Source organism: Eucyclogobius newberryi, unplaced genomic scaffold (genome assembly GCF_026437365.1).
Source record: "Eucyclogobius newberryi isolate DKJ021-1_F unplaced genomic scaffold, fEucNew1.0.hap1 SCAF_5, whole genome shotgun sequence".
In the NCBI taxonomy this organism is placed as follows: domain Eukaryota; kingdom Metazoa; phylum Chordata; class Actinopteri; order Gobiiformes; family Gobiidae; genus Eucyclogobius; species Eucyclogobius newberryi.
In genome coordinates this window covers 23390432-23413078 of record NW_027316167.1, presented here as the reverse complement: position 1 = coordinate 23413078, position 22647 = coordinate 23390432, and the positions used below count along the sequence as shown (strand labels likewise).

The 22647-nt window shown below is 37.6% G+C and overlaps 6 protein-coding genes across 6 annotated transcripts; 4 read left to right on the top strand and 2 right to left on the bottom strand.

Moving 5' to 3' along the window:
- The first annotated feature begins 9 nt into the window (after positions 1-9).
- On the top strand, positions 10-3750 carry cdc42se2 (CDC42 small effector 2). Its single transcript, XM_072465505.1, has 5 exons — positions 10-77; positions 775-1029; positions 1446-1547; positions 1620-1698; positions 2123-3750. Exons 2-4 carry the CDS (start codon positions 976-978, stop codon positions 1692-1694), a joined length of 231 nt encoding a protein of 76 aa, XP_072321606.1. The 5' UTR covers positions 10-77; positions 775-975; the 3' UTR covers positions 1695-1698; positions 2123-3750.
- Positions 3751-4231: 481 nt separating this feature from the next.
- On the bottom strand, positions 4232-7056 carry LOC140381077 (uncharacterized). The gene is made up of 7 exons (XM_072465098.1): positions 6744-7056; positions 6547-6646; positions 5482-5661; positions 5274-5399; positions 4843-4892; positions 4666-4756; positions 4232-4426 (listed from the first exon to the last, which is right to left on the bottom strand). The coding sequence occupies exons 1-7, from the start codon at positions 6831-6833 to the stop codon at positions 4317-4319; spliced, it is 747 nt and encodes a 248-aa protein (XP_072321199.1). The 5' UTR covers positions 6834-7056; the 3' UTR covers positions 4232-4316.
- Positions 7057-7412: 356 nt separating this feature from the next.
- On the bottom strand, positions 7413-11804 carry il4r.1 (interleukin 4 receptor, tandem duplicate 1). Its single transcript, XM_072465681.1, has 10 exons — positions 11737-11804; positions 11565-11628; positions 11383-11491; positions 11152-11309; positions 10893-11035; positions 10663-10822; positions 10445-10532; positions 10275-10353; positions 10118-10191; positions 7413-8631 (listed from the first exon to the last, which is right to left on the bottom strand). The coding sequence occupies exons 1-10, from the start codon at positions 11740-11742 to the stop codon at positions 7980-7982; spliced, it is 1533 nt and encodes a 510-aa protein (XP_072321782.1). The 5' UTR covers positions 11743-11804; the 3' UTR covers positions 7413-7979.
- Positions 11805-11890: 86 nt separating this feature from the next.
- LOC140381133 (uncharacterized) lies at positions 11891-14069 on the top strand. The gene is made up of 8 exons (XM_072465154.1): positions 11891-12086; positions 12647-12714; positions 13109-13221; positions 13293-13330; positions 13401-13480; positions 13549-13611; positions 13682-13732; positions 13904-14069. Exons 1-8 carry the CDS (start codon positions 12005-12007, stop codon positions 13955-13957), a joined length of 549 nt encoding a protein of 182 aa, XP_072321255.1. The 5' UTR covers positions 11891-12004; the 3' UTR covers positions 13958-14069.
- Positions 14070-14995: 926 nt separating this feature from the next.
- On the top strand, positions 14996-17779 carry ddias (DNA damage-induced apoptosis suppressor). The gene is made up of 5 exons (XM_072465532.1): positions 14996-15161; positions 15230-15391; positions 15473-15581; positions 15687-15988; positions 16115-17779. Exons 1-5 carry the CDS (start codon positions 15043-15045, stop codon positions 17184-17186), a joined length of 1764 nt encoding a protein of 587 aa, XP_072321633.1. The 5' UTR covers positions 14996-15042; the 3' UTR covers positions 17187-17779.
- Positions 17780-19517: 1738 nt separating this feature from the next.
- LOC140381436 (uncharacterized) lies at positions 19518-22590 on the top strand. The gene is made up of 3 exons (XM_072465500.1): positions 19518-19627; positions 20198-20331; positions 20430-22590. The coding sequence occupies exons 2-3, from the start codon at positions 20198-20200 to the stop codon at positions 22318-22320; spliced, it is 2025 nt and encodes a 674-aa protein (XP_072321601.1). The 5' UTR covers positions 19518-19627; the 3' UTR covers positions 22321-22590.
- The last annotated feature ends 57 nt before the right edge of the window (positions 22591-22647 follow it).

The window sequence follows — 22647 nt, the reverse complement described above, 5'->3', positions numbered from 1 at the left end:
CTGAGTGCATTTCCTGGTTTTTTTCATTCTTCAGATTTGTCATACGCCTTTTCCTCCGAGAATCTGGCTACCATTAGGTAAGATTATACATCAAAACGGATGTTTTTTTAGACAAAAAACAGTACTCGTTATATGAATATAATTTAATAGCCACACGAGTTTGTTTTGTTGGTATTTTAGCTTGTTACAACAGGCAAATTATCGAAAATAAGCGAATTTAGCTCGGTTAGCTCTGAGCCTGGAAACAGAAGCTTGCCTATTGGTACAGGCGCTAGCGTCTAGCTAACACTGTTGTGCATTAAAAGCTAACTTGCTGCAGGGCAGTGGCCTATTTTTAACAAAGAAATGTATACAGGTCATTCTGAGACGTGCATATTAACTAATGTGTGCATATACTTCTTGCTAAGGTTTTTGACGCAGCCTTCACTAGTTACATAACCCTAATTGTTTGTAAATACTGATTATCATTTCGTAATCCGATATTGGAGCAAGAGTCGCTGATCCAATGAGGATTACGCCACCCTTTTAAATACATATTGCACACCTACATTTGTGTCTATTTATTATGGTCTCCAAGGTCAAAAATGGGTAATATAATGTGTTTTCTAACTTTGATCCATCAGCATCTGCATGTCTCCTTCTCCATCCTGACAGCTTTGCTCTGAAGCAGTGCTCTGTTCAAAAGTGTTGTTCTTCTATTAGCTTCTCTTTACTGAATCTGAAGTGAAGAATTACTAATTATGTCCTCATTTGTGTTATTTGCTGTGTCTGCAGGGCCTCCTTCCCCTCTGTGCTTGATGTGTGGTTGCTGTGTTAAGAGTTTACTCTTCAGACGCAGCAGTGTATGTCTGTCATCAGTTTCCGGCTTGTGTTTGTGGCTCTGATAACGCTGAACAGGAAGAACAGTGAGAACAGTGAGACAGGGAGACGTCTGAGCGCAGAGGAAACTGCTGTGGCTTCTTCTTTAACTTCAGAATGACTGAGTTCTGGGTTTGTTTTAGCTGCTGCATAGCAGAGCAGCCTCAGCCGGTGAGTACTTGGAGATTCAACTAATTTGCTCACGTTTTAGAGATTTGGAAGAAATTATGTCTCGACTGCTTATGAGCTCTTTATAGTTTCTTTTTTGTTTAATTACTTTCCAGTCTGAATGTAATATTTACAGTTGTTAATCGTAACATATGTAGCCTACTTCTAAATATTAACAGATATGTATGTGTATGGGCTCCAATGACTTATCTGATTAATTATTGCCAGTAATGTAATTTATTCTATCAAAATAGTGCATGAAGTATTTTCACTTTTTGTTTTTGTTAAATTGTCTGTACATGTGATCTATCAAAAGTCCTTGGATGTCAGTTTTGGCCTCACGTGGTACAAATGTTTTAAAAAACATTGAATATTGCTCATCTAATATAGTACAATATTGGTTGGTTGGTTATTTTCAGAAACGACGGCGGCGACTTGATCGCTCCATGATTGGGGAGCCTACAAACTTTGTCCACACCACACATGTGGGCTCAGGCGACATGGGCCTAGGACTGGCATCTGTATGTTTGATTGTTTTTGTGCTGTTTTATTTCTGGTTTCTATTTATTTACACCAGTTTTTGTCATTTAAAGGTGGACATTGTTCAGGCCCAGATGAAATCCAAAGGGGGCTACTCACATGGAGGATCTGAAGGCTCTCAGTTATAGCGAGGTAACACGCTTAATTTTTGTTTCTTTTGAATTAGCTTTTTTTGTTTGTTTTAAAACATACTGCTAAGCCGCATTTTGCCACACCATTCTTACAACATTCTTTAACAAAACTGTGGAGCGCATAATGTGATCATGTTGAATCAATAGTGCTTCTGTTTTCTCTGTGCACATTGCACTGCTAGCCTTGTTTGTGAATAAGAAGTGATTAGATCTTAAAGTTTAACATTCTTTCCAATTCTTCTTTTCACCGCCACGAGATGTGATTTATTTATTTATTCCAATGAACATAGAGCTATAATTTATGCCTGATCTAAAATGCCTTTTCAGAGATGGTTAATGACTGAGCTCTAATAGTCGTATGTAAAACTTTAGACCACTGATTTTATTTTGTAAATGCACTAATGTTTGTCTGCTTGTCTTTACAGACTTTTTCAGGTGGATACTACTGTTGGTTAATTAAAGCAGTTCTGTCTGTGAAGGACACAGGACCAAAAGATTCTACTGCTATTAAGCAAAATGTATATATTTTTATTTCTCATTCCTTTTAATAAAAGCACTGCTATATCCATACGCTGCCATGCTGTTGCACTGTATAGAATAGCTGTTTAGTTGTATAAAATAGATTGGAGGCCATAGATGGAGCATAAACTCAAATGTCTGCTTGTGTGTACGTTAGAGCAAACAAAAACATTGCTGTTGTTGCCCATTTGATGCCTGTATTTATTTTCTGATGTGATCGGACCTCATGGTGGCTGGGCCACACTGCAGATTTGGAACATTCAGTTTCATGCTTTATTCTCAGAGGTTTATTGAGGAACAGGTGGCAAGATAAAAGCAGCAAAGTTTTATTCTGAGAAACAGTCATGATCTCTGAGTTGCTCTCAGGTTAATGATTGCTGTTTGCAAACTTGAATTGAGTAGAGTACACTGGACCATGCCTTGTACACGCACACTTGCTTAGGAATTTTTCATCCATCAACTGTTTATTTATCCTCATTTAGGGTAAACAATAGAGACTTTGAATGAATTATTAATTTTCTATGTCACTTTCTAGATTTTGCCCGCCTTCATTCATATTGTAATCCTTTTTCCTGTTAAACCCATCTGGAAACTGTGGAATATGACTTGCTCAAATAGTTAAGGATAAGGGTACTCTGGATATTCCATGCTCGTTCAACGCTGTCTCATACAGCCTGTTTCATGTTTGTAACAGTGTTTTGGGGTTTAATCGTTTCAGTGTTAAAGATGCTTTGTATGGAATTTTAACATTTTTCCCATTACTTAGCCTTCACACAGTCTGTGTTTGTTTTAAAATTGCCACTTTTTTGTTTGTGCCAAAGTATAAAGACAACTTCAAAGGCAATTGGTTATTATCTTTAATAGGCACTATTTTAGAATTACAGTTTGTACTTATTTGTTCAAAATGGGTTTTGTAATCCGAATAATAGACCAGCAGGCTTTGGTCTGTTCACGCTCAAGTCGGCAGACTACTTTGTGTGATAAAAAGTCTATTATAATTGTTGTAACTCCTGTCATAATACTTGCTCCATTTATTTCTGTTTTATTAAAATCCAAAATTGTTTATTGAATCATTGAATTTCAAGCTGCAAAGAAGTCTGCCTACTGTACAAACCGCTTTAGATTGTCTCCCATTTATAATGTGTTTGAAATATAAAGATATGTCTATGTATAGTCTTACTGTAAAATGAGCTAAGCTAATGTTATCTGTAAGAATTCATATTTTTATTCAAAGCAGGAACATTGAAACCCAGGTCTAATGATTTTCCTTTTTTTATTATGGTGCTTAAAGCCAAGCCATGAAAATGTTCATTTGTATCCGCATTAACTGTGCTGTAACATTTACGGAATGAATGTAATTGTTATTGGTTGTTGTACAATTAATGTAAACCAACCTCAAATTTTGCAACTGTAAAACCATCCTCTTAAAAAAAACAAAAACCAGCAGGTTGTGCAAGTGGACCATTTGAATGTTGGAGAAGATTTTTGTTTGTTCTGCTGAGAACCTGTTTGCAATTTTCAAAATAAAACAAAGAACTGAGCAAATTTCATATTTTTATTATACACAGTACAACCATATCATTTATGCAATTATTGAATTCTGTTATTAAACAACAATGTGTAGTACAAAATGTCAATTGAAGAATTACATTTTCAAAGCAAAAGTTACTATTTTATTCTTGAATTCTGTGTGGTAGGAACAGTGACCAGCAAGTCCTGGTAGTTTCTATAAATGTAGACAATGGGCCACGATTTTAATTGAACCTACTTACTTTTTGAGAGGTAGGTCTGCTAAAAACCCTTGCTAGTGACTAAAAGAATAAAAAAAAAATATCAAAATTGATGTACAGGCGTGTAAGTCTCACTCATTGAACTTTAAACAGTAAATCATGCGCTGACAGATCCATCATTTTATCCTGAAGGCTTGGCTTGGAAGATCATTTCTTATACACTCAGCTCAAACACAGGGCTGACAAGCGGATGACTCACTCTTTTACCTCTCAGGTGCCCCTCTCTGGTTTCTCTTCTTCAGTGCTCAACTCAGCAGGTAAATCTGCTGAAGCATATCACATTTAGTCCAGGAGAATATAGTTTGTAGCATTACTGCGTCACCGTTTGATGATAGGAAGACCAGTCATTGATTTCTCTGATATAGTTTGGGAAAAGTTCATTGTAGCTTTCTGTTTGTGGGTTGAAATCCTCTGCAGACCCTGAAAAACAAAACAAAGCTAATTTAATGCAGCAAAAATGATAATGTAATACAGTATACTTTATATGTGTTGTGTTGTAAAATGTTGACACCTATTCCAATATCTGTATGTGTAATATAAAAAGTCACCCCCACAACATGTCTCTTGGGGTAGTTTTCCTATTTACTGCATACAGTATAAGACAATGCATAAGAATCAAGTTCATGAAGTTGTACTGTTTTTACCATTATATAACTTACAATGCCAGTGGTTATCAAGTGAATGAGTTCTCCATGTTCTAGGTTCACACATGTGGCTCCAACTGTCACCGTTGTTTAGATGGTCCATTAACTACATGGGGGAAAGATACATGACATGAAGAATGACAACGTAGTTTTTTGGGGGGCAAAAGTATTATCAAAACACCTTAAAAATACCTTAAAAACAGCTTCTTTCTGCTCCTGCTCATCAATCTCTGTGGACATGGCTGAGCAACAAAAACAGGCGAGAGTTACATAATTATCTTTGCGTTCATTCATCTAACTCAGGGGTGTCCAAACATTTTTCACCAAGGGCCGCATTTTGAAACTTAACGTTGACAATGTCGAATTTGTTGAATGGCAAAGTGAATCATTCGAAATTTTGCATTTGACGTAAACCTTTAATTAGATCTAGAACATTAATATTAGGTTGGTATAACATCAATATGCCTGCATTTTCCCAATTTCACAGTAAAAAGTACTACTTTTTGTTGTTTGGGCCAACATAGCAGGAAGCTGGAGGGCCAACAAAAATAGGTCTGAGGGCCGCATTTGGCCCCCGGGCCCTAGTTTGGACATGCCTGATCTAACTCATATCGTTCACTGACCAGTTGATGAAGTGCCACTAAAAAGGTCCTTTTGCCCCGGGTCGAGAGTAGATTTGATTGCAGCAGGTTGCTGTGTGGCACATCTGTCATTGTCTCTGTTTGCTGCACGTCTGTTTGATCTCGGCCCTGAAGTGGGAAGTAGTGAGAAGTCAAAACATTTATAATGTCAAATGTTTGTTAGTACGTGTGATTATCTTTTAGTTCTCACCTCTCTTCCGCCTTAGCGTTTGTTTGTTGGGCATCATCCGATAGACTCTGGACGCATTGGTTCCTTTTTTCTTGCTGTGCTCCCTCAGCTCACAAATATCAGACAAAGAGTTCAGGGCACATCGAAAATTTGCCTTCCATGTTTTTGGGTCTGGTTTATCCCTCCCTGGTTCATATCGTCCTGAAAAAGACAGAAAGCATGATTTAAGTCTGTAGTTTGGTAGAGGATTTTTCACCATTCAAACCATAGAATATTTTAATAATCATAATATATTTGTTTTAAATTGTTAATGGCTATGGCAGTGGTACAAATTTTTCATTGTCATTGCGAAACACATGGACTGATTTTGAAATGAGACACCAGTTAATTCTCCATCAGGCTCACTGTATCACTGCAAGGCAAATGGATTGATAAGTGAACATCGCCACAGCCAATCCAGCATTTTAGATGAAAGCCGTGTGACGTCTCCCATATCCTTTCCAGCAACGCATTGACATATGATGCTTCTTATTGTACTGTGACAGCAACACGATAGGCCACTTAAATGCACCCAAAAACATGTGCAGAATCAGTTCCCATGACATAAAACAGCTGCTGTCTTATTTTTCTAGGGGCTTTTTTCCCTGGTTGCCTCTGGTTTGTAAATGGTGAAGCGAGTGACTACAAAACCAGTGTATTAGTTGCCTAAAAAGCCCTAAGGTAAGAATGCTGCAGATCAAGTTAAACATGGCATTGTTTCAACAAACTGAAAACTATACAGACAAGTAACTGCCAACTGTTGGTCGGTGTCAAAATGACTAAAATCTTATCCAGAAACACTTTTAAGAGGGATAAATCTAAGTTTAATACATTCTCTTTTTTTGTGTAGCTCAAATGTTGTTATGCTACATAAACAATCAGCAGATAAAACCATTAATATGCCATCAATTATACTTTATTATTTTTTACTTTACAATTATATATAGAGCCAGGACCTGTGCATAGATGCCATTAAAGTCTTTGACACAAGAGCACATACACATACAAATTACTCAAGCACAAATGTTTTTCAGCTCATGCTCATACCAGTGTGCATTGCCCAGCTCCTGAAGAGAGTGGCATCTCGGTCAATACTCCAGCCATGGCGAGCTGCATGCTTCCAAGGAATCTGAAAGATCTGTGCCGACTACAAACAACAAACATTGTTTTAGTGTTAATGAGACTATGCTGAAGAATTATATATATAGTGTATATGGTATATATATGATGAATTAATAAATTACCCGGTCGAGCCATCTGACCCCTGGATACTTCCCAGAGTGAATCTGCTCCTCCAGCCACGCTCTCAATCTCAGTCGCCCCTGATGCTGCATACTGTCTTCATCAAAGGTCAGCAGGCAGTCTACCAAGGAGTTTGACTGAGTTCCTAAGATATGCACTCTCCAGCATCAGTTGGATTACACTTATGACACCCCATCTCGTCTGCCAATGATTGAGTGTGTTTTAGTTATGTCTCACATTGCAGGAAATGCTCAATTAAACTATGTAGTGATCTATCTTGGTCAGTTATCTTTCTCTTGCGCTTGCTTAAACACCCACACAAACAATATTTTTCTTTCGCTTTCACAGGGTTGGATATAACCACCAGTGGAAGTACAGTAATCTTTGTCCATTTAGAAAGCTCAGGGAATGTATAGGCATCAGAGATGTTTTATACATATAAAACATCTCTGATGCCTATACATTCCCTGAGCTTTAATATATCTGACACATGTCGGATATATTAACTCTCCTCTGGATGTATGCCAAGTTTCTTTGTTTAAGCTTTGCCTGTCTTGAGAATGCAGGAAGTCATCTCCAAATATGTAGCTGCTTTTAGTCTATTCATGTTTGACAACATGAAACAATGTGAAACAAGTTTTATTACAAACAGATATACAAACACAGTCAACATATGTTTTAGAAAGTGCAGTGTAAAAACACATTTTAGGCAAATGCTAATTGCAAACATTCTTGTCAGTGAATTCACAAACAACAGTATTTATAGTAAGAGTGCAGAGTGGTGAACATCAGGGTTGTCCAGACCTTTTTCACAGAGGGCCACACTGTGAAACTCATTCAAGGCAAAGGGCCAAAGACAACCTGACAATCAAGTGAATGTTTCAAAATGTTTTGCATTTGACATTTGACAGTTTTGATGAGCCTTTACATTTTAATAAGACTTGGAACATTAATATTAGGTTGGTATAACATCAAAATATTAGATTTTTTCCAACTTTACAATAAAAAGTACTATTTGTTGTTGTTGCCAATTTAGCCGGACCTGAGTTTGGACACCCCTGGGTTAACCCATCTACTGTGAGGTGTGAGACATAAAGTAATGACTTACATAATAAACATGCAGCATGCTGACACAGCAGCCAGAGAGCCTCACATTGAAGGTGGATGATTATCATTTTCTTTGGGATCAATGAAGTATCTCTATATCTTAAATGTGTGCGGACAATGAACATAATTACTTAAACACTATGATAACCAGAGTCTACAATGATCTCATCAGACACTTGTGGGATTCCAACCTGAAACTGACCCATGTCTGAGGTTTGTAAAATATTTGTAAATCCTGTTATCAATGACGGACACTCGCTATTGTGTCCCGATAGCACGTTATTGGACTGTCTCTCAAAATCCTGGAAGCCGTAGACCACGGGGAGAAAGATGTGAGAGCCAGCTGCGTTCGAGGCCTCTTCTGACTGAGGACATGGCTGATACGACATGTCCGTCTCAATGGTGGAAACATGAGGGGGAATAAGCAAGTCCTGTATCCGCGGTGCATCACTTGAATGGTAACTCGAGTCACTAGCCACCGGCCTGCCAACGTCGCATGTCATTTTTGGAGATTGGGTCATATAACATGTGTTTTCAAAGACCAATGGGACAGCTGTGGTCTCAGATGGAAAAAAAACCCAGTTTGGTTTGGGTTCTCCTGATCCCGGCGCGTGCATACTCGGCGTGAACATTCGCAAATCGTTCTGTATGGCTTCCATGACAACCGCCTCGATGTCGATGTCGAGTGGTTCTGTGTTGGCGTACTCGGGAGAGGACGAGGCCGAGCTCATGCCGCTGGTCTGACCTGATCCTCCACAGCTGTTGGACAGAGACTCCTTAGACCTGCGGAAGGATCCTTATTATTATCACGCAAATAGAGAAAACAGAACATTGTGGAATACAGTTACATTACTTTTGAACTATCATTAGTAATTGAGATGATGTGGTGTGTGGTTGAGGCAGAAGATAAAAGGGACAAGGGACTATGTATATTAGCTTTGTACAGTAGATATAATCCGGTATATTCATATTTGTTCAATACGGATGTTGACTAATGTGAATTATCCCTATAAAATAAATACAGTATTTTCCGGACTACAAGTTGCACCGGAGTATAAGTAGCACCAGCCAAAAAACACATAATAGAGAAGATAAAAACATATATCAAGTACCTACATCATTGAGGATATAGTTTACCCAGAGGGAAAGTAAATATAATTTAAGGGGAACGTGTATATTTGACAGACCTTATGTGAGAACCACGCTGAGGGAACATTGTTTGTCAAGTAAAGGAGTTAAATTATGGAACAATTGTTGCGATGAATTAAAAAATGCCATTTCTTTATTTATGTTTAAAAGGATCTTTAAGGAAACAATCATAGAAAAATATTTAGCAGAATGAAAATGCAGCTTTGTTATAATACCTTGAATGTTTGTGGAGGATACTTGTGAGCAGACTGTCCAGTATTATGTAGTGTTGTTTTTTTTGATGAACTGTGGCTTGTGAACTATAAAATATCCACCAATGTTGAGCGTTTGAGAGAAGGGTAGGCACAACAAGCCTTGGCTTCTGCCTACACCTGGTCAAAAAACATTAATGTATCTCGAATTTAGTTTTGTGCTTGAATGTTGAGCACCTTCGGTTTGTTTTTGACCAAACCACAATAAATAAAAAAATAAAAATAAAAAATGTATAAGTTGCACTTGAGTATGAAATGTGGTTGCAAGTGTGAAAATAACAAATAATATCACGTATAAGTCGCTCTGGAGTATAAGTATATAAGTATGAATATAAGTATAAGTCGCACCCCGGCCAAAACTATGAAAAAATTCAAAAACTCAAATCAGTGGTGGGTTATATTTATTTGAATAATGTTGTGAAGAAATTGTACTTTTCATTTCATTTTCATACTTTTACTTCTACTTGAGCGATACATTTCACAGTTTAACAGTTTTCTTACTCGAGTAAAAGTGTTGGTTCTTCTTTCCACTGTGAGGAAGTGCTCATCGGACAAAAGCTCTATGCTGGCAATGTGAAATTATTTCAACATTGTGTTTCCAGCACCGCCCCTTCAGATAGGAGTGTGTTGTTTTTTTTTGTGTTTTTATTTATTGTGTGGTCCTTATAATTATATCAACTTCAAATTCACACAGTTACTCTTTGTATACTAATTTGTCCAAACGCTTTTATTAAACTCTTACTTACCACTATTTACTTGAGTCATATTACTTTGAAGTAGGAATACATTTCTCTGTGTGTACTGAGTCTCAATCATTCTCTATTCAATTATCTCTGTTTTATTGTTATTTTTCGATATTTTTTACTTACGACGTCAGGCTCTTTCTTGGAACAAGCGGCTCTACACTGAAGGAGTGTACGAGCAGGGACTCCGATGTCAGAATCTGCATGAATAACAAGCAAGAAATTACAATGTCACTTTAAAATACCCATCATTATTCAAATGTTTTAACAACAAAACACTTACCATTTGCTTTTTAGGTTTAATATTCAGAAGTTTGGGCTTTTCAACTTTCACAGCGTTGTCCCATAGCTTTCCTTTTAACCTGCAAGTAAAAATAAAACAACAACACTTAAAACAGTCTAATTACAGACATAGTAATTTGATCTATCTATGTATCTATCTATGTGACTTACTTGATGAAAGCTGCAAATAACACTGCACTGACAACAATTGAAACAACGCACAGGCTTAAGATCACTGCGATAATCACACCATTTCGGGCTGTGGAGAACAGAGACGTAATGTGATTAAGTAATGTAATGAAAATGTGTGAATATAAGAAGTTCAACCGCCCACCCACAATATCTAGACATCAGAAACGCATCTAATGATTTTAATAATGGTGTTTTACCTGTTGTGAATTCCACCTCTTTGCTGCTGTCACTGGAAACGTTATATCTTGTGTAGGTCTTCACACTGACCGCATATGTTGTACCTGGCTCTAAATCCTGACCAAGGATCTCATAATAGTTGATGTCTTCCACTGTACTCATCCTTAAAATTTCTGATTTCTAATTGAAAAGACAAACAAAGGCAGCATTACATTACAGTGAGGCATCACAGACGTCATATAAATCTTACTTTAGGCTTGTCTCCTTTTTTCTGGAACGTGACAACGGCCCAAAGATCCTCCCGAAGAGCCCTTTCTGTATTTGTTCTCCATTTCACTTGATAACTTTCATTTATTTTATCCACAGAGATGATAAATGGATTTGGGGGTTTGACTGTTTTCAAACAAACATCAGGTTGAGGTACAGACTCAAATGCACACGTCCTTCACTGTGTATTTAAAATGTAAATTAAATGATGATGCTTTATATAATTTATATTGAATACTCACATGTTTTAAGTGCATTGATTGTTTGAGAGTGCACTCTTTGTTCACCAACATAAATCTCAGCTAGAAATATATTGTCGAGTAACATTATGGGAGTCACGTCTATTTCGCAGCAACATCCTCCGACGCACGGATCAAACGCGCACGTCCAAGTCTCGAACCTGCGGACCACAGGGGAACCACAGGGGAACACCGTAATAAAGAAACACTCCCAAAATAAGAAAGTCCACTTACGATTCAGTCTCGTTAAGGGTCAGTTTCACTTTGACTTCCGCGTAATGTGTCGTGTCAATGTGGCAAGAGATCGATGTGTTTTGGTTGTTTGTACAGAGAAGCTTGAAACCTGGATTTGAGAATTGTACAAATGTAATTCACATCTAGACGTAACTAAACAAAAACAAACAAACAAGACTTACCAGAGGTTTCAAAAAGGAGGATCTCCGCAATGATCAAGACCCGAAAAAACATATCGAGAATTTGCTAAAAAAAAAAAAAATACAGACGTTATAACAAACATGAACATTATAGAAGGCTACATCTGATTTACCATGACTGTAATAGTCCACACAAAAACAGATTAATAGTTACCTTCATTCCAAAATATTTAGTTTCATTTCCCGTCCATCTGCGTAGTTCGCAGTGCTTCCATGGGGATGTGTCTCTTCCTGTGACAGACTATTGGGAAATATGGTCCGACTTTCCATGGAAGGACGGCCCACTCATGTTATTCAAACCTGTTGTTCTTCACCAGGAGATGGCGCTATTGTCCGCTGACGCACTGAGCTGAGCGCGCACGAGCTGAGCGTCTGTTGCGGACACTTGTGCGGACACAGCGCGGACACAGCGGACGACAAACATGTCCAGGACCAACGCTGAGCCTGACACTGCACCGCGAGGATCCAAGGTCTGGATCGCTCTGAAGCGCCTGGATAAAAATGGTTTGTATTTTTGTTTTGGTGGGAATATTTACATTTCTGTTTGTTTATTGTAAGCCTTTTATCCCGTTCATCTGTGTCCATAGCAACAGGTCGTTTAACACACTGTGAGGTTGTAACGCGGAAATTATTTTGTGATTTTGTTCACATTATTAAAACATAACACATTTAAATAATGATTATTTAAGCACTTCACCTTTTAAGAACAGGTGCATTAGACAAAAGGTCACGTGCGGAAGGCCCCACGTAGGCAATGCGCGTGCGTGCCTTTTGTTTCCATCATGTAATTTGAAAAAAATACAATTATATATATATATATATATATATATATATATATATATATATATATATATATATATATATATATATATATATATATATATCGATGTAGATATAGATAGATGGATAGATATAGATATAGATAGATATAGAAATATTTTTTTGTCTGAGGTTTGACCAATTTTATATGAAAGAATAATTACATTTTGCTATGCTCTTTAAAAAATAAATGTTAGACCTTAAAGGATAATATCAAAGGATAAAATTGATGTTGTTTCTTGTAGATGACAGAGTGGTAGCTCTTCGAGAAGTGCTCATTCCTCCAGCAGCTGATTTAGCAACAGTTGTTCAAGTAAGTCATGTTATATTTTTATTAATACCAATAGCAGTAGGCTTTTGTGTTCATCCATTGTCCCAAATGTTGGTGCACATTCAAATATTGCATACTGTTATTGTTGTGTTTTAGGTTAAAAAAAAAAAAAAGCCACCTTGAGAGTCACAGATGTTGACACTTTTCTGTTCATCTGTCCCAGGGAAGCTTTACATTCAGTGGAAGTTTACCATCAGAAATCTGTGTTTGAAAGAATTAGTGTAAACCAAAAAAGCGCTATGAAAGACATATAAAGACATTATCTGAAAAAAGAGAAGGCCTTTCTATGCACATAAGAAATAAAACCACATTTGACATTGTAGTCCTCCCTGTATAAATTGCAACAGAATTATTTGAGTAAACTTGTATTTTCCAGATTTTCACAAGTACATTTCGACTGAATTCATCAAACCTTATATTAAAAATCAGAAATCATCGTGGCTTCTTGATTCCTTTAAATGGCTACGTTCCGGTTAACGGCAAGCATAAGTAAGTGAAGTGATCTGACAGAGACTACAATCCAAATGACAAAAAGCACTAATGTGTCTTTTTCATTTTAGGCCATATGTACTTGAGGTGACCAACATCTTTCAACATGGTAAGCCTGGTTTGGCATAAATATTGATGTTTCAACAAAGATTAAATCATTTTTTTTTTAATGCTGACAGTGGCTGTAAAGGCGCGAACCATTCCCAAGACTGTGATCAACAAAAGCATGAAAACCAGGCTGCATGTCATTGATAGAAGGGTGAGTGAGACCTATTGAGCAAAATGTTGTCTAAAAATAAAAAGTAGACTAGTATATTTTTATTGTAGATTCACAGACTGGAGGAGTTGCTGCCTAAGATTAAACACAGACAGGATGAAAAATTGACCCAGGTATTTTTTTTATTAATTTATAAACTGTTTTAAAATTATGTAAACACTAAATTATATTGATCATACTTAGGAGATAGAATGTCTCACCCAAAAGTTGAATTTTCTTCACAAGAAAATGCAGGTTAGTAATCAATCAATCAATCAATCAATCAATCAATAAATTTTATTTGTAGAACACATGTTTAACATTTTGAGTTTGTATTTATTTATTTTTTTCAATACACAATAACTGGTTGAATGTGATGTAATTTTGTAGATTTAACTCATTATAAGATTATTTTTTCCTTTTCAGATAGCGGATTCTCACAGCTGGAAGGGAATGCTGACCAGAGCTCCTTTATGGTGAAACTCTGTCAATGTAATTAGTAATTAGTCAAAGTAGATACTTGATTGTGAATGTTCAATGACATTGTATTATTTAACATTTTGATTGAATAAAAGTTGAGTTTATAAAACCACTGCAACAGTACAATATCAACTGTAATTTATTTGCCATCACTATCAACAGAATTTTTGACACATGCATTTCATAATATTAACGCATTAAAGCATTGAGTGCCAATCGGTGTGTCTGGGCAGCACTGGTGTGTCTCATGGTAGGCCTATTGCAGGTTTGCTTTGGGGGGGGAAAAATCGAATTATTTGCCATAAAGTGCATGAGCATGTAATACATAAATGTAAATATGTAAAATACAATTTAAAAAGCCAGGATAACACAAAAAAGCGCAAGCACTTATTTGTGGTCCTTGTATAGTAAGTAAAAAGGAAATGTAAAACATGTTAATAAAATACAGACAAGTTTGATTCCTGGCTATTTAGACATTCAAATAAAAAGGTTTTGACTAGAGCTTTAAAATGAGACTTATTTTGAGCATTCTGTACATGACTAGGTAATTGATTCCAGGCTTTTATTCCAGTATATAAAAAAGTGGATTTGCCAAACGATTTCACTTTCTTTTTTTCCCCACAGTGTTATTTATAGTGATAAATTGGCATTTTAGAAAAGCCTCAGCAAACCTGAGAAAAAGAAAAGAGACAAAACCACGATTGTAAAAATCCATAGTGACACTCTCCTTTTTTCTATAAATTGTGTCATTTGATAATGTTTTAGTGGATGTTGGGCTGTAACATCTTTTCAAATAAAGTGACTCAAAAGATTCTGAAAAGCGCTGTACTGACGTCAAGTATGACGTGACGCACCAACCACCACCAGCAGATGGCAGTAGTAAACTATTATGGACACGTAGAAGAAGAAACATCGTCCAATCAGAGGCCGTGTTTTCGTAGCTTTTCTTTCACAAGTAAACAAAAAGTGCCAATGAACACTTTCTAACATCATAAAGTCGTCGGGGAAATGTTTACACGTCGATCACTGTTAAATGAACTCTTAGATGCTGATGTTATATGTTTCATGCTGTGTTTGCCCGGTAAATGTCTGTGAGAAGAGTTCTGGTGGAGTGCGCCGTGTTGTCGCTACAAGACTCGTGTGTGTTTTACCCGAGCTGCAAAGGCTGCTTCTCAAGAATACACACTGACTCCACCGGCGCACGGTAAGAGTCTCCACTGCTCAACCGCGGAGAGAATGGTTTTGTAACGCTCTTGGTGGTGTTTTCTAAAGGCTTTCCTGCTCCAAGTGTGGATACAACTGTGCCAGGAGCCTTTTGGACTTCCGGTACCGTCTGTCTGTGCGAGTGGCCCGTGGAAGCTGCTTGTTTGGAGTCACAGTCTTTGGAAACTGCTTGAATCAGTTCTTTGGTATACATGCAAGTGGTCTACAAAGGTCAGGGACTGTTATAAAATGCACCACTGATAAAGATCCTAACATATACAATAAATGTGATATGTCTTTGTATTTTTGTAGGTTGGTGTCAGATAAAACTGGTCCTTTAGAGACATTATCTAAATCTACATTGTTGGTGAAAGCAGTTGAGGAGTGTTTCATTGGCAAGCATTTCATCTTTGGTATAAAGGTACGAATACACTTTCACTGGTTGAGTTTTATTCTATATATTTTTTTTAAACTGGGCCTTCTCCTAAGCCATAAATGTTCATACTCGTGTTTGGTTGTCTTCCAGGTAACTCAAAGTGATCATGAGCCTTGGGTGGGACGTTCTTGTGGCAGTAATAATATGGCTCAGCTCATTGCCACACAGATGATGCTTCCTGAAGCTGCAGGCCTAAGGGGCTGCACTGTTCTTAGTTATTTTGAGGCAGTTCTTCAGAAAGCTGCGGAAGCCAAGCTCAGCACAACAAACATATTCAATAATGCAAAACTCCAAAGAGAATCTCTGTGGCCAATTCCACACAATTCACCAACCAGTGGATTCACAAATGACACATTTTGTTCTTCTGATTTCCTTCCTTGGTCTCTTTCAAGGTATGTCATTTAAAATTGTAATATAATTATAAGTAAATGTGTTTATATAAATATGTATTGTTCTGATGTGTCATATTTCTATAACTATAAACAACATGGGCATGCTTATTATGTGTGTTCTTCTAGATCACCGCTGGACAGCTCTCTCAGCCCTACTCCGCCCTGGCAGCAATCTCTGGGACTAATTACTTCATCAGCAGAGCAGGATGAAATGAGCCAGGATGTCAGTAACAGTCCTGTTATCAAAAAGGATGTGCAAAGCAGCTCTCCATTCAAAGCCTGGTTGGGTCTTTCTCCAGCTGTTCACAAAACCACTGGACTGACTCTACATAAAATGGACTATTCCACTCCAGATCTTACAACATCTATTTTCGAGTGTCAGGAGGAATACCCACTGTCAGAGAGTCTTACTGCGTTTTTTAAGGACAAAAACACTCAGCCGTCGTTGGGACCAGGTGATCACCAGGATATACCGGTAGTTTTAGATGGGAGCCAAGCTGGAGATGTTTGTGAAAGGCAAAATGACAGCAAATTGGCATCAACAATAGAGGCTAAGGAAAGCAGTGAAGATGAGCAGTGTGAAAGCGGCGTCTACAATTACTCAGCAGATCTCTTCAGCAACTCACCGAGGATGGACATGAGCGCTGAGACCTTTGACAAGTCTCCATTTCACAGTGTGTGTTTTCCATTGCCAACATCTGAAGGACACTTACATACACAACCTTGCATACAGCAACCTTTGTCTGAAATATGTTCAACACCAAACTATCAAAAACTAGAAAAGGGTGAACGTCGAGAGAGTTTTCAACTCAATGAAAATGTTGATTTTATTCCTGCCTCTCAGTCCACACCTGCAGAAAAGGAAAATTCTATCCAGTCAAATTTAAGCAACAAATACATGAGAAAATATACAAAAGAAAATAGCAGGAACCAGGCCACACTTTGTGTTACTCCTAGAAGCAGATTCAGAAAACCAGACAAACTCGGATATGATTTAAGATTGAACTCAAGAATCTGTAAACGCAGGTCAAGTTTTGGAATTGACAATATAGACGATACTGTTCCACCTACTCCTGCAAAGCTAAGTAAGGCACCACTCAAACCAGAGTCCCCGTCTGTGTGTAAATTGTCTGACTGTGCAATTGAGGAAAATGAAGAATGTGATTGGTCAAGGGACTTATTTTCTGATTCTGTCTGATTGGTTTTATTTATATGTCAAAGTGATTGCAGCTGCCAAGTCTTATACTCACATTCTTTGGCCCGGAGAAGAATTAAGATCTCAGCCATGACCCTTTGCCTGTTAGAAACTCTGCCCAAGTTCCTACAACCCTTACACTAATATATCTTGCATAGTGCATATTAAGAACATAAATCATGTTACACAATCTTAAATTTCAAATGAGATTTTTTTTTTCTGTGCTAGCATTTTCTGAAACTGAGGAAAATTAATGTCTGTGTTACATTGTTTTGGATGCAGCAAGTGTGACATAATCTGGCATATTTATTAGGGATGTAAATCACTAGTTTTGTCACAGCATATCAATTACCAGTAGTAGGAATTTATGATGCAAAGTTTGGTTACAACGATTGACTATTGTTTATTAGCTTATTAACACTTGCAATATACATTTACAGACTACAAAAGAGGAAATCATGTGCTCGTATGGTATTGTAATAGTCCCCTGGAAATGCTGTACGAAGAACTTTTATTTCAGTAATATCTGTGTCAAATAATATTGGTGTTCCATTACCAACAGTTGTAACTGCAATAAATACTTTCTGTGGTATAAAGTAATGGTCACTTCTCAGAATAACTTTCAGAATATTACAATCTGACAAAAGGTCAACAGGTCTGTCTGAATGTGTAGATCAGAACGGTAATAAACCTTGTCCTGAATAATTGTACACACTGTGCTGTGGGACTGGCCTGGGACACTGGGGTCGTGTCCATGTTGTGGCCGCATTAAATAGTTTGTATGACTGAAATAATTTGGCAGAGGCGACCGCGAGATACATTTACAGTGTCGAAAGCGATTTGGTGCCAGTCTCTAGGCGTGTGCCAGAGAGAGCCAGTCTCTTCTGGAGTTTCAATCAACGTAGAAACAGTCCCAGCTACTCGTACATGCAATAATTCTGTTCTGTTGGTTATTCATGTGATGTTATTGTTGTTATTGTACACCCTTGCTTTTCCAATCTCCAAACGAATACACACATGGCTTTAACGGAACAATTTACCATTTTGTCTTTTGAGTAAACTTCTACACCAATATTCGCCACATTATATATTCCACTTTTTTACTTAAAGGTGTGATTTGGTAAGGTTGTAGTTTTGGTTAATATGTTGCGACAAAAAAAATAACCAAAAAAACTAGTCTACTGCCTAACTATATAAGATAAGATAATCCTTTATTGTCCACACATGGGGAAATTTCATTGGTGCAACGCAGGAAGATACAGAGGCAGATACAGAAGAAAAGAACAGATCACTTATAGGAAGTCTGAAAAACAATTTCAGTAGAAAATCTTCTATAAACAAAAACTCCCATAGACAAATAAATAAATACATAAATACCATTTCATGTGATCACGACAGTAATTGCACATGAATATGTGTCACGACGGCACATATATATAGATTACAGATTTTACAGATATTACCAGGTGGTATCGTGGTAAATATTCTATTTCTATATTCTACTCAATGAACTGTTTTTTTACTTTTAAGGAAATATTAACATTTCCAATTGTTTAGTCCAGTCTTGTAGATTCTGTGAGCAGTTTTAGAGGCACAAAAGAAAATACTGAATACATTTTTAATCAGACTCCTAATGTTCAGTGACTTACATAAGGTTTCTCATTTGGATATGTTAATAATGTTACAGTCTCACAACATTAGCTAAACTAGTGAATGTATGAATGCTTGATAACTTCAGATAAAGATTTGTATTACTTTATTAATGACATTATTGCGATCACATGTTCTTGGGTACAATCGAGAATATACTTTGTGCTAAATAAGAGAGTATTTCCATTGCAGCATCGCCAGAGTCGTCTGGTCACACACAGTAATATTAGAGACGCCTGAAATGAAGAGGCGTGACAAGCACATGGTGTGAAAGGGTGGAGAAACTACCTTGTATGGCATAGTCAACAAATCGTCATGGGCACAGACTAGGACAGAGGCCAGGAAAACCTCTTGTTAAGAAAACTACAGGACATTATTCATATTCGTGGGGCTTTTGAAGAATACTTAGAATAAAAAAATAACTATATTTACAGTTGCTTGTGGATCAGTGGATTCGTTGTGGCGTTCTGCTCATTTTCCATAGACTGACACACCTCAACTTTAATGTACGTCACAATAAATGAAATAGTTTATATCACGGTATAACATTTCTCTTTTTCATAGTCCCTGAGCTCAATGCGGTGTCTATATTTTGAAGTTACAAGTGGAGAGTGGCATCACGAGTGCCCCCCGTGAGCAGCTGTCCCTCAACGTCACAGAATGCTCCCTGCTCCGACCGTGTGATTGTTTTCCAACTGAGACGCCACGAGCAGAAGCTATAAAGTCCACATGTGAGTACTACTCATTCAAACCTTCCTGCCGTACTTAAAACGCTGCTCCAAAGACATTCTAAGGTAGGATATATTTGATATGTTTTACTTGAAAGATTACAAGGCAGGTATTAAATAACATTATTGAGTTAGTTACAGGAAATAACTAAATAACATTCTTGAGTTTAGTTTACAGGAAATAACCTACTTCATTTTAGTTAGTACTTTAGTGACTAATATAGCATTCACTATATTAAACATATTATTACTAGCACTATAGTTTCTAAGACTAGTCTGCTACTGCTATTATTATGCTGACTCTTCATTACTTACTCTATTATACTTATTGTTACCATGGCAACTCCTTTACTAATTTTTGGCATTCATTTTACGATACTTAAAATTAAAAGATCATATAAATATGGTCAGAAACCACATTGTTCTGTGTTGCATATCTAAGAGTGCATTTTCCTTCATTGAGCTTTATTAGGTCCTGATATAGACTTTGGTGCTTTTTTAGTTTAGTTCCCAGTTTAATCCCAATTTTGACACGCTATATGTGCAAGTGTGATTGGACCCTTAGGAGTATAAATGAATAACAAAAGCCGCAACTATAAGTATTTTCTACAATATATAATTGACTGTACTTCACAGATGGGACTTACAGTTGAGGATGACGGTATTTGTGCTTCTTCGCTGATGGTCAAATTAAACCACCAGAGAACGCAGGCTCAGTTTTGTGACTGTGTCATTAGAAAGGGAGATGGGCAAGTCTACCCTGTGCACAGGTAAGAGAGTGGAGGAATGCTACAGCTTCTACAAGTGTGCATAGCATGGCTTTAACATGTTGTCCCATGTGCTCCTCATAAGTGCCATGTTTTTCCAGGTGTATCTTGGCTGCCTCCAGCCCAGTGCTTGCTTCTATCCTGTATTCCTGTGGTGTCCTGGTGGAGCTGGAGGCTCCTTGTTTATCTGATTGCATCCTGGGATATTTGTTGGACTACATCTACACTGGCACTTTGCCACATTTGGATTACAAACTTTATATGGATTTGCTTGCTGCTGCTCAATACCTGGAGATGGATGAACTACAACATACTATAAGGACTAAGAACACAGATACACTGGAAAATGACAATACAACTGATGAAGCCACTGGATTTACTTTAATACCGATAAGGATTGATAAAAGCCCGGAAGCTCCACTCCGCTGCTCATCTGAGAGCAAAAATACTTGTGGGACACATTTATCTTCAGATGCCAAAAATAAAGAGGAAGAGGTCAGATCACATTCATCTGTCTCAACCGAAGTGCAACAGAATGAACAAAGCCAAGTTGAGACGACACCAGACCTTTGCAAACAAGGCATGGTTAAAGTTGAAGAAATGCAATCAAATTCAGGAGAATACAAGAACCATAATTCTTCCTCCTGTTCTACATCTGTTATCCGCCATAGCAGCAGAGTAACAAGAGAAGATGAAGAAAATGTGGCAATAAAACCTTCTCATGACACTGAGCCCTGCACCAGTCACACTCTGACAGACGGAACATCTTGTGTCATTGCTGAAGAAGTGAAGACACCAAATCGCCATTTCGACAACCAAGATCTGAAATACAACCCGTCTTATGACAACAGTAGCTGTAGTGTGAATTTGTTAAAGAACAATGAGAAATATTCAAAGTATTGTCCAGACAAGAGACACAGGAAACACTCACAAGTGCAAGAAATTGTTAGTGTTTCTGTAAAAAATACTGCATGTAATTCATCAGTTGACAATGTTGAAGTTGCATTTGCTGATGAAATATCGGATACAAGAATAAAGTTTCGAAACAAAGGGACATGTGTCAAGAGGAAACTAAAAGAGGAAAACAGTGACAAATTCTGCAAATCAGCAAAAAATGATTTGGCATGTTCTGCTTCTGTCGAGACAGAAATCAACACAGATTCTTTCTACAACAACGAACAAGAAGCTAAACTGGAAAACATGAATGCACCAACCACAAAATTGTATAGGAGTCTATCACTGCCACTAGAAGGAAACACATGTCAGCCTGCTTATACTGATACGTCATACAGTGGGCAACTTTTTTACCACTGTGAATCCAGGACCAGTCACATACCATTTGCTGCAAATTGCAGCCCTACGTTTGCAGACACCTCCAGTGAGGACAATGTGTCTATATTTTCTACTCTTTGTCAAACAGGAACATTAGGTGCAGGGGAAGTTGTTTTGTTGGACATTAGCTCTAAATCATCTGAGATGTTGGTGTCTTATAAATGTACTTCTGAAATGGAGACACACGCAACTGACACCGCACATAAAATAAAGACGGATCACGACAAGAGTGAAGACAGTGAAGGTGAATACCAAGAGGGTAATGATAGACTTAGAGCATCTTCTCATGCAGATGGGGTGAATGTCATGACAACATCCTTCACACGCTGTACATCTGACTGTGGTAAAGAGTGTGTACATAATTCAACTTTGTCCATGTCCGTGTCTGATCTCACACCTTCATCTTGCGTGCAAAAAAACACATCAGACCCGTCGTCACCTGCGCATCATGCCTTCCGGTGTTCCTTATGTGAGCGCTCCTTCAGCCAAAGAGGATCTCTGAACAGGCACGTCAGGAGCCATTTTGGAGTTCGGCCCTTCCCCTGTCCACGATGTCCCATGTCCTTTTCGCGCCAGTACCGGGTCGCTGAGCACATGCGTGTTCACCAGCGCTCTGCCCTCGAGACTGACTTTCCAAAGCCACCAGCCTCTTCAGTTTAAATTCTCTTGTGTCCAGCAACGTAAACTATTTCTCTTTGGTTTGGAGCTTGAGTAAAAAGACCAAACTCCATCTAATATTCAGTTTCTCTGTCAAATGTCGAATAATGTTATGCCTGATCGGAGTCGAAAATACAGAGGGTACAGAACTTAAGACTTGACAATGACTCTCAATAAATCTTTATTATATGATCTTATAAATATGATGGATATAAGTCAATTGTGCCTTTAATATAAAACATGTCTCGTGTGTTTATAATAATTACTGAAAGTTTAAACTGTTCATCGTTTAATATCGCTAAATAAATGAAGGAAAGACTATATGGGAAA

What these genes read in the sequence shown, in the direction of transcription:
- ddias (XM_072465532.1), top strand. Translation starts at nt 15,043, where the DNA reads ATGTCTGTGAGAAGAGTTCTGGTGGAGTGCGCCGTGTTGTCGCTACAA. An exon ending in ACTGACTCCACCGGCGCACG is followed by an intron (nt 15,162 to 15,229) that starts GTAAGAGTCTCC and finishes TGTTTTCTAAAG; the next exon opens with GCTTTCCTGCTCCAAGTGTG. An exon ending in CTTCCTTGGTCTCTTTCAAG is followed by an intron (nt 15,989 to 16,114) that starts GTATGTCATTTA and finishes GTGTTCTTCTAG; the next exon opens with ATCACCGCTGGACAGCTCTC.
- il4r.1 (XM_072465681.1), bottom strand. An exon ending in TTATTTGCAGCTTTCATCAA is followed by an intron (nt 10,354 to 10,444) that starts GTAAGTCACATA and finishes TTTTACTTGCAG; the next exon opens with GTTAAAAGGAAAGCTATGGG. An exon ending in CCAAGAAAGAGCCTGACGTC is followed by an intron (nt 8,632 to 10,117) that starts GTAAGTAAAAAA and finishes ATCCTTCCGCAG; the next exon opens with GTCTAAGGAGTCTCTGTCCA.
- cdc42se2 (XM_072465505.1), top strand. Translation starts at nt 976, where the DNA reads ATGACTGAGTTCTGGGTTTGTTTTAGCTGCTGCATAGCAGAGCAGCCT. An exon ending in TAGCAGAGCAGCCTCAGCCG is followed by an intron (nt 1,030 to 1,445) that starts GTGAGTACTTGG and finishes GGTTATTTTCAG; the next exon opens with AAACGACGGCGGCGACTTGA. An exon ending in TGGGCCTAGGACTGGCATCT is followed by an intron (nt 1,548 to 1,619) that starts GTATGTTTGATT and finishes TGTCATTTAAAG; the next exon opens with GTGGACATTGTTCAGGCCCA.
- LOC140381436 (XM_072465500.1), top strand. Translation starts at nt 20,198, where the DNA reads ATGGGACTTACAGTTGAGGATGACGGTATTTGTGCTTCTTCGCTGATG. An exon ending in CAAGTCTACCCTGTGCACAG is followed by an intron (nt 20,332 to 20,429) that starts GTAAGAGAGTGG and finishes ATGTTTTTCCAG; the next exon opens with GTGTATCTTGGCTGCCTCCA.
- LOC140381133 (XM_072465154.1), top strand. Translation starts at nt 12,005, where the DNA reads ATGTCCAGGACCAACGCTGAGCCTGACACTGCACCGCGAGGATCCAAG. An exon ending in GAAGCGCCTGGATAAAAATG is followed by an intron (nt 12,087 to 12,646) that starts GTTTGTATTTTT and finishes TGTTTCTTGTAG; the next exon opens with ATGACAGAGTGGTAGCTCTT. An exon ending in ATTTAGCAACAGTTGTTCAA is followed by an intron (nt 12,715 to 13,108) that starts GTAAGTCATGTT and finishes TGTATTTTCCAG; the next exon opens with ATTTTCACAAGTACATTTCG.
- LOC140381077 (XM_072465098.1), bottom strand. Translation starts at nt 6,833, where the DNA reads ATGCAGCATCAGGGGCGACTGAGATTGAGAGCGTGGCTGGAGGAGCAG. An exon ending in AACGCTAAGGCGGAAGAGAG is followed by an intron (nt 5,400 to 5,481) that starts GTGAGAACTAAA and finishes TTCCCACTTCAG; the next exon opens with GGCCGAGATCAAACAGACGT. An exon ending in ACTTGATAACCACTGGCATT is followed by an intron (nt 4,427 to 4,665) that starts GTAAGTTATATA and finishes TTTGTTTTTCAG; the next exon opens with GGTCTGCAGAGGATTTCAAC.